Below are 9,040 nucleotides of genomic sequence, written 5' to 3'. Positions count from 1 at the left end.
TAATCCACTTTTACTTTGTTGCATGTAATACAGAGAATATATTTTCCTCAGAATTAAAAACTACTTTAAATTTCAGTTTAAAGTCTTAATTATACTGTACCAAATTTTGATCAGAGGGAATGTAAAAATGGCTAAATGGTATCTGACCACATCCATCCAGATATTACTTGTGAATCTTAGTTAAGTCACCACTCATGGGAGGGGTGTTGACTCATTTTTGGTTTTATAAATAGAGAAAATATATGTACAAATGGAGACTCATGTCCTACATGTAAAAGTCAAGCTCAAAAATGGGAAAAAAAAAAAAAAAGATTAACTTAATTTCCTTTGCAAAAAGTACCTAACTCCAACATACTTTCTCTCTAAGCGATTGGAGAACTAGCAATAGTTCATAAAGTACAGAGTAAATTATGTGCAAGCAAAAGCTTGCCCATGGGTGCTTACACCAACAGATCATACATATGAAGTGGGTCATTTTAAAAAATGTATCACTTAAAGTAACCTTTCTGAAGCAGACCCACCAGGTATCTCTAACTTATGTATTATGGCAACTCTTGAGGACCCATGAGATTAAAGTGATTAAGGCAGGGCAGAAACAAAACACATAATGTATCAGGAAACCCCACACCTGTTTGGATAGTCAACAGTTACATTTTTGTTTGTTAAAGATACAATTAACCTCATGAAAATATTTCTATTCTGCTATGTGGTCATTCATGTACTGGAAATATTGTAAAGAAAAGATTAAAGTCCAGATTAAAAAGAAAACCTGAATGACTGGATCTAATTAAGCAATGGTTAGGACAGGTACACAAAATACAGGTACACAAGTGGGTTCTTAAGGACTTAGTTTTGATGGTGGAGCACCCTATGACACCTGTAGAGCTGTAAATTGGCAATGTATGGATGGAGTCTGGCAACATGCACACAGTCATAATCACACCATATATAATGTAATTAGGTCACAGGATAAGTATTAATAAAAAATATTAAAACATCAACATTTACCCATTAATTGATTATATGGAATAAATTAAACTAAGCCAGTCACGTATTTCTCTTCACTCTTGTCATGGTTTTATTGATGTATACACACAGTATAATACTTTCCTAATGCTCTCAAAATGCTACAAATAAAAATGAAGGCTTTGCATTACAGCTGCTGGACAAAAACGTCAACACTGTTGATGTGTGAAAACACAGTTTCTTTGTTCTTTAGCATCAGTGCACAGGGTATGGCTCCAAGTGGTATGCAATTTAGGACAGAAAAAAGATACGGTGGCTTGTGAAATATATCCTCTGTTCATCATTGGCACAAATCAAAGAAGGAATTTTCACTGTCCTTGGTACCTTCATTGGGTCTCTCCCCTGAAGACAGATAATGTTATACATATATGCCTTCAGGATTAAAACCAGATGAGATAGGATTCTGTAGAATACGGAGATTACTGGGGAGCTGCCGAGATGAACCGGGCCGCTTCAGGGACCCGGACTGGAATGGTGCCTCTACACAGAAAACAAAGAAAGCCATTTTGTGGACTCAGCAACTCGAAGGACTTAGCAACGTGAAAAATTAGAATTTTTCCTGCCTGAAGAGCCAACTAACATTACACTGTAAAACTGTAGACCCCGTGGGGTCTGGGGTACGAGGAGAAGGCTAAGTCTTCTTGACCCTCTCAGTGATAAAAACAGTTTTCAGTGGTTTCAACAGTTAATGATCTTTGTAAAAAGGTGAGCATTTTGCTTCTCTTTCTTGGTTGTTCGGATGATACATATCTTTTAAATATCAGCACAAATTAATAATAAAGACTTTTAGGAGAGGAGGAAGGGGTGTCAGGAACAGAAGCTAAAATTTGACTCATACGTCAGGAAAAAGTTTCTTAAAGAAGCAGTTTAAAACAAATGACAGAAGATTTGGGGATTACATGCTTTTCTAAGTAAATTAAATAACCTAAATATTATTGATTTTCCCCAGAAACAGGACGTACATCAATTTTTTTTTTAAGTGGCCCAAGCTTTGAGTGGCAGGTTAACGTTTTAACTGAATGCGAGTAGTTTATTCAAAGTTAACCAGTGAGAATAAAGGGAAAAGAGCAGATTTCTCAACACCTTACCCCTTTCTATGTCTGCATGTGAGGCCTCTACTTCGATGGGCTCCGCTGGCAAAACGGTAACTTTTGTCCCTGTCTGTTGGATAAACTGCTGGAGATTGACTTGACGCAGCTCTTTAGTCAACTGCTCCAGTTCTTGTTCTTTGTCCTAGATGGAAGTTAAAATTTTTCTTTTTATTGGAGGAGTCACTATTGGCCAGCTAAAGACATCCTGGTGATAGTCCATCTGCTTGTGGGGGCTGTGTGTGCGATACTTGCTTGCACAAGAACACAGTCAACAAATCTGTGTTAAATTTGCTAAAAAGAGGCTAAAAAGAGGTCATTTTTGTTCTGTGGCACAGGCCAAAAAGTAAGCAAATAAAGGACAAGAGCTTCTTTAGTCTGTCCTTTTAAATGTGATGCTTTCCTCTGTTAGGAATTCACTATACACCTGATGAAATAAATCTATATCTATAGACTTTCATCAATAAATACCGGTTTCCATCCATCCCAGTGTTTATAGCAATGTTGCTATAAGCTGTTCACAAATAAATTTCCCTATTATTTACTTCAAAACCGACTGTAAAATTCATAGTCATTTGGTCTGTGAGACTCAGAAAAGTTCTTGTATTTGGTGGACTGTTCAAGTGTTCATGGGATCCGTTATTGAGATTTATATTAGAGCATGAGGAAAGCAAAGTTCCCACAAGATTTGCACTGTGGGGTTCTTAATTAAATCCTTGGCAAAGACAGATCTGAGAACCAAAGATCTTTAAAGAAAGGAGATCAAGTTTGGACAGCCAGAAAGCTCAAAAAACAAGGAAAGGCATTGATGAAATTCTCTTTCTCTCCTTTACTGCACTATAGGGAAAAGTGGCAAGGACTCATCCAGGTTGAGTCTGTTTGATGAACCTGGCAGGGGTAGGGGAGAGATACCAGAAATGAGTGGTTGCTTCTTCCACTTACTTTGAGCGTAGCAGGTACTTGGAGATATGTTAGTTTGATTATGAAATATTTTTCAATGGGTGGTGAGATTTACTAGTAATGGCTGTCAAGAATTAGTGTTTCCTGTAGATAATAGCAAAGGCAACACAACTTCCAATTGTACCCTTTTTAAGGGTCAAAGTGAATCCAAATAGTAGAATACTGACAAATCAGAGGTTAACAACTTTTCCACTGCATGAGGAATTCTCAATTTTCAAAATTTTGGTGGCAGTTTTCTCTCTCACTATGTATGGTTAGTGGCACAGAAAGGAAATCATGAAAGTGCTTTCTGAAAGCTCAGCTTTCTCTGCTGATAAAACTGTTGATATTCCAGTTGAGAAATTCTTCTCAAACTTCCACGTGCGTAGGCACTATCTGGACACCTTATTACAAATATAGATTCTGAATTTTTAACAAATGTGTCCTGAACTGCATGGATCACTCTGAATAGCAAGCTTCTTAACCAGCACTGATCAATAATACAGCAACCACTAGACATGTGCCACAGAGCATTTGAAATGTGGCCAAATGTAACAAAAATCAGAAATGTGAATTTATGTACTATTTAAGCTTTTATTTAATATTAATATTTAATATTTTAACTATTATTTATTTTTAATACCTCTTTTGTAATTCTCCTAACATCATCACATTTTCTTTTCAAGAACGGGTGTCTAAGAAATTTAAGTTGAGTAATCAGCACCTAATGGCAAAATATAAATATTCTTGGGGCGCCTGGGTGGCGTAGTCGGTTAAGCGTCCGACTTCAGCCAGGTCACGATCTCGCGGTCCGTGAGTTCGAGCCCCGCGTCGGGCTCTGGGCTGATGGCTCAGAGCCTGGAGCCTGTTTCCGATTCTGTGTCTCCCTCTCTCTCTGCCCCTCCCCCGTTCATGCTCTGTCTCTCTCTGTCCCAAAAATAAATAAATGTTGAAAAAAAAAATTAAAAAAAAAAATATATAAATATTCTTGTATGTGAACCAGAGAGTGGAAAATCAGAGAGGAACCTCTGTGTCCCTCTCCTCAGGAAAGCAAAGGAGAGTAAGTAATGTGGAGAGAAGGGAACTATTTACATCTCAAGAAAGATGGGGTTAGCAACAATGGAGAAGTAATAGATAAGCAGTTAACTAGCCACACAGTCCCTGGCAAACCAATCTGCAGTAATCTCTTTTGCACTGGATTCCTTATCTCTAAAAGGAGTGAAGGTCAGATTCACTATCTCATCATTAGTGTCCATTCCAGCTCCGAGGTTCTATTCTCTGTATCCAATTACCTAATGTTACAACTGACACACAGTAAGAAACCTGTTGCCATGGAACAAGGATCAGTGTGGCTTTAGCGCTCATCTCTGTTTTGGTCTCACATCTTAGCTTTGTCGTAAGTCACAGAAATTCTAAGAAACTTATAAGCCAAGATAGCTTTCTAACTTTCAATATAAGAGAAAATGGACAATCATTAAAGAAAATGCCAAGAATATATTAATTCTTTTAAACACACGAAACATCCTTTTTATAAAAATGTTCTTACCTGTAATCGTTTGGTGGCTTGTCCAAGAGATCTCTCTACAGCTTTAATGCCATTTTCCAGCCTCAGACTCTGTTGGCCTTGAATGTCAATTTCTCCTTTGACCTTACCAATCTTTCCTTTAACCTCTTCTTCATTGATTTGTGCCTCCTGAACTTCCCTTTGTAATTTTTCTGCTTCAAGACCACTTTCCATAGTCTGGATCTGAGCCAAATAGTCCTTTAATTTGCTCTCACATTCTGTTATTTTCTGTCTTATTTCTTGAAGTTGATCCTTCAGCTGTTTTTCATTTTCCTGTTCAATCTGCAATTCATTTTCCCAAAATTCTTCCTCTTCAATTTCTACATCATTTCTTTTGATCTTTTGCTCCAGGCGGACAATTTCCTCTTCAAGGTTAGAATTATACTTTTGCTCCCAAAACTGTATTTCGATTTCATTTGATTCTAGCTCTTTCTCAATGGATTGAAGCTTCTCTGTCTGTAACCGAATCAGCTTCTTTAACTCATCTGCTGTTGTTTTGCAGTTATTCAGCACCTTTTGCTTAAATTCAGTTTCTTTACCCTTTCCAAAAATGTCCATTAATCCTTTGGCACCTCCTGTAAATGTTAACGATTTCCTTTTAGGTTCTCTCCTTTTGATTGATTTGTCAATCTGAGGCCTCAGTTTGGCTAAAGGGGGCAAACTCTGCCTGTATAAAGTTCTTTCAGGAATTCGAGCCACACTGTCTGAAGTGGGTCGCTCACTAAGAGATGGCCCAGTTCGACGTAAAATTAGCTGTACATCACTAGCATACTGCCCCCATTTGTTTAAGGATATGATAGGATTTTCATGAGGCGCTAAGTGTCTTTCAGTATCTCTCCATTTTTCTATAAGAGTGTACCTTCCAGTTCGACCTAGATAAAAAAGATAATAACAAACTGTCAAAGTGGCATATGCAATAGCTAAAATAATGCTACAGAGGACACTATTTAATAAATGTGTCTTCTTGATTAGCATCAAAGTCTAGTCCATGCTGCTTTTAAAACTTCCCTTGAAAATATGTTAACAGCATAAAATTATGGGATGTGAATTACATATATCCTTCAGATTTGCTTAGAAATTGAACACTTTAAAACTCAGGGAGACTTTTATGCTCTTGTTAAATGCCTGATTCCCTAGACCTTCCTGTGTGGGACAAGACTTCTAGATAAAACAAAGGATGACAGGAGAATGCCCCACTGGAAGCCATGAGGGCCTGGTCGCAGGAACTAGGTAGAACTTCAAAACTGGAATAAATTTCCTCTTTGTGAATTCTTATGCTTTCTCTGCACATTAGAATTTGGGAAGGTTAGAGGCTCATTTTCCTCCTGAAAGGAGATATTGAGCCAGTGAACAACATGCTACTTAGCTAAGAGGTGGCTGTACAGGTCTTTCCTCTGTTTCTGCATAAGGGCTTGGCCATCCCATAGCTCACACTGCTGGTATCTTTCTGCACACCTGTGGCAAATAAAAATCACTTCAGTGAAAACAACTCTTCAAAATAATTTTGTAAAAAAATAGGGGCTGAAAGAGAAGCCTTCTACAGTTTTGATAGTTGTAGCTTAGAAGCCGATTAAAAAAAATTTTTAAAGGCAAAAATATTAAAAAAAAACAGTAATAAAATCATATATAAATAGAAATACTGAACCTAACTAGTAATTACAGAAGATAAAATTTCAGAAGACAGTATAATATCATTAAATTGAACACAGTTTCTAAACATTTTCATTTAAGGTAGGTAGGTCAGATGGATATTTTGTTAAAAATATCCACTACATACCTGAAACTAATATAAATGTTACATGTCAATTACATCTCAATAAAAAGCATCCATTACTACTTAACATTATTACAAGGAAGAAAAAAACTGATCCTGGCACCTAGTAATTATAATACTGGTCCATACAGCTACTGATTCATCTTCTTTTTGAATTTCATGAGCTTCTGAACCAGTAGTAGTTATTTTCTCAGTTACTAGGTCAATAAATTAAGATCTGGATATACATATTCCTATGTATATGAGTAGCCATGTATGCAGTGTAGAGTTAGTACACAAAGAATGATACTGCTTTAAACATATGCATATATTCTCCTTTAAGGATGCTGAATCTTGGGTACAGCTGCAAAGTTGAAGCTTGGGAGGCAAACAGACTGGAGTTTTAATCCCAGGTTTTGTTTTTTTGTTTTTTTTCTTGAGAGAGACAGACACAGAGTCAGAGAGGGGAAGGGGGAGAGGGGTGGGGGGGGAGGGGAAGGGGAGGGAGAGGGAGAGGGAGAATGTTAAACAGGTTTCACGCCCAACATGGAGCCCAACACGGGGCTCCATCTCACCACCATAAGGTCATGACCTGAGCTAAAATCCAGAGTCTGAGGCTTAATAGATTGAGCCGCTCAGGCACCTCAGTCCTATGTTTTAATTGCCTACTGGATAAATAGCATAACCTCACTTCTAAAATAGAGACCGTAGCAGTATGTCACAGGTTCTGGGAGTCAGAGTCACACATAGTAAGCACCTACAACACTGCCTGGCCCATGGCAGGCATTTAATACATGGTAGCCATTATTAATTTTAAACATTGTTAGTCACATAACAAAAGGGTTGACCAGAGACCTCTTAAAAATGATGTGACGTGACAATAATCTGACTTAAAAATCCTTCAGCACCTTTCAACAACTCTCAACTATACAGAGCTGGAAAGAGCAAAAAGGCTCTGGAGTCAGAAGGCCTGTGTTCAAGTTTGGCTCTGCCAGCTACTTAAATGATCTGCGTGATGCATTAAATTTCCTTTGGCTTCAGTTTCCTCATCTAAAGGGTGAGAATAGTATTTTCTTACTGATACTGTTGTGAGTCAAATGAGATGTGAAATATAAAATTTTTTTTCTAAAATAGAAAAGTTTTATACAAATATTAGTTGTTACTATTATCAAAATGCCTGGGCAAACAAGGGGAATGAAGAAGAAAGCCTTAGTACAGTGGATTGGCTTCTTGGAGTAAAAACGTTTCTAGTGAATTTCAGGTTAAAAGTTACTGTAATTACTCCAAGAAAAACCACATGACAAATCTGCAAGGCTAAAACTGTTCCACGTGTACTCACTGCTTCAAAGATCACAGCACTCTGTGTTCTTGGCTTTCCTGCCTGTCAACTACTTTTAGAATCTCACTCTTATCTGGAGCTCTGTGTCCTCATAAGTAATGTGAGGGGTTAGACTAGATCAGCAGAGCCCTCTCTAATCCTACCAGGCCAATGAAGCATCTTGAAAAAGAAAACAGAATCATTACATTATACAAGTTATATTAACAATTTTAAAGACCCTAATTTAGTCATAATTAAATACGAAGCTAATTTTTCCAATGCTTAATGGTACTGCTGCCCTATGAGAATGTCTTGGTAGACGATTATTTAGAATTACTTTTAATGCCAGTTTTCCCTTTTTTGTTAAATAATGCATATTTAGTGCAGTTAGACAAAAAGAAAAAAAAAATCTATCCAGTAATATAAAAAAGCTTTTATAAAAGGTAAATTAATAGCTTTGATTTTATTATAAAAATTGGGTTTTAGATAGGTTATGTAACAGTTAAATCCCATAATAATTATTTTTAATATCATACTTGGCAAGACCCTAAAGATCCTATTTCATTTGGATAGATTCAAATTCCTCCTGCAAAACTCCTTTCAATGCATTTTATTAAACGGATACACTGAGCTGTACCTTGCATTCCATCTTGATGTACCCCTAAAACTAACAAAAAGGAGTATCTACCTACCTACCTACCTACCTACCTGTAGCATTTGTAGATTAGGCTGTTGTGGCTATTTAGAAATGTGTGCCACAATAATGAATGGTAAATAAAATACTGATTGTACTTTTGGATAGATGAAGCAATTGAGTGTATTCCCAGTATTATATTAACTTCATATAATAAGGAAAATCACATAGAGAGACTTTAATGCATTAGTGGAATCTCACTGGATGATTGACATAAATTAAAAGGAAATAGGATAATAGATTCTTCTCATCTAAGTTAAAGCAGAATAGTATGTAATATGAAGTTTTTGAAAATATACACCAAAACTCAAATATTCAAATATGAGTCACTCAGAAACATTATGCCCTTATTTCAACCACTCAACAACATTGTGTAAATCATTTTTACACAATTTTAGAAAATTTCTCCAGAAATTTTCTAAATAGAGAGCCAAATAACAAAATCATGATTGAAAAGTCACATCTTGTTATTTAGTCAACAAGTACATATAGAACATCAAATACCTGTCAGAAATAGTGTCAGGCCCTAGGGATATAAATTCTATTGAACACCTTGATCATCAACCCTCTTTGTAAGTTTTAGCTTTAGCTGACATTTGGTTTTTTCTTCAGTTTCAAATCCTTCTTACCCCAAAAATGAATACTATACATTATTCAA

The 9,040-nt window shown here is 36.5% G+C and overlaps 1 protein-coding gene across 1 annotated transcript in view; it reads right to left on the bottom strand.

Annotated features, from left to right (window-relative positions):
* Nucleotides 1-330: 330 nt before the first annotated feature.
* Nucleotides 331-9,040, bottom strand: part of RASSF8 (Ras association domain family member 8) — a 78,680-nt gene continuing 69,970 nt past the window's right edge. The window contains exons 3-5 of the mRNA XM_047067168.1: nucleotides 4,600-5,489; nucleotides 2,115-2,259; nucleotides 331-1,506 (exon numbers count right to left, since the gene is read on the bottom strand). Of these exons, the coding sequence (XP_046923124.1) occupies nucleotides 1,385-1,506; nucleotides 2,115-2,259; nucleotides 4,600-5,489 (1,157 nt within the window). The 3' untranslated portion in view covers nucleotides 331-1,384. The remainder of the gene's footprint in view (nucleotides 1,507-2,114; nucleotides 2,260-4,599; nucleotides 5,490-9,040) is intronic.

This window comes from Lynx rufus, unplaced genomic scaffold, assembly GCF_022079265.1.
Source record: "Lynx rufus isolate CCGP_SWC_20201006 ecotype Redwood Valley unplaced genomic scaffold, mLynRuf1.p SCAF_7, whole genome shotgun sequence".
Classification (NCBI taxonomy): Eukaryota; Metazoa; Chordata; class Mammalia; order Carnivora; family Felidae; genus Lynx; species Lynx rufus.
Note: the sequence above shows the minus strand (reverse complement) of the source record. Positions and strands in the feature narration are given on the sequence as shown.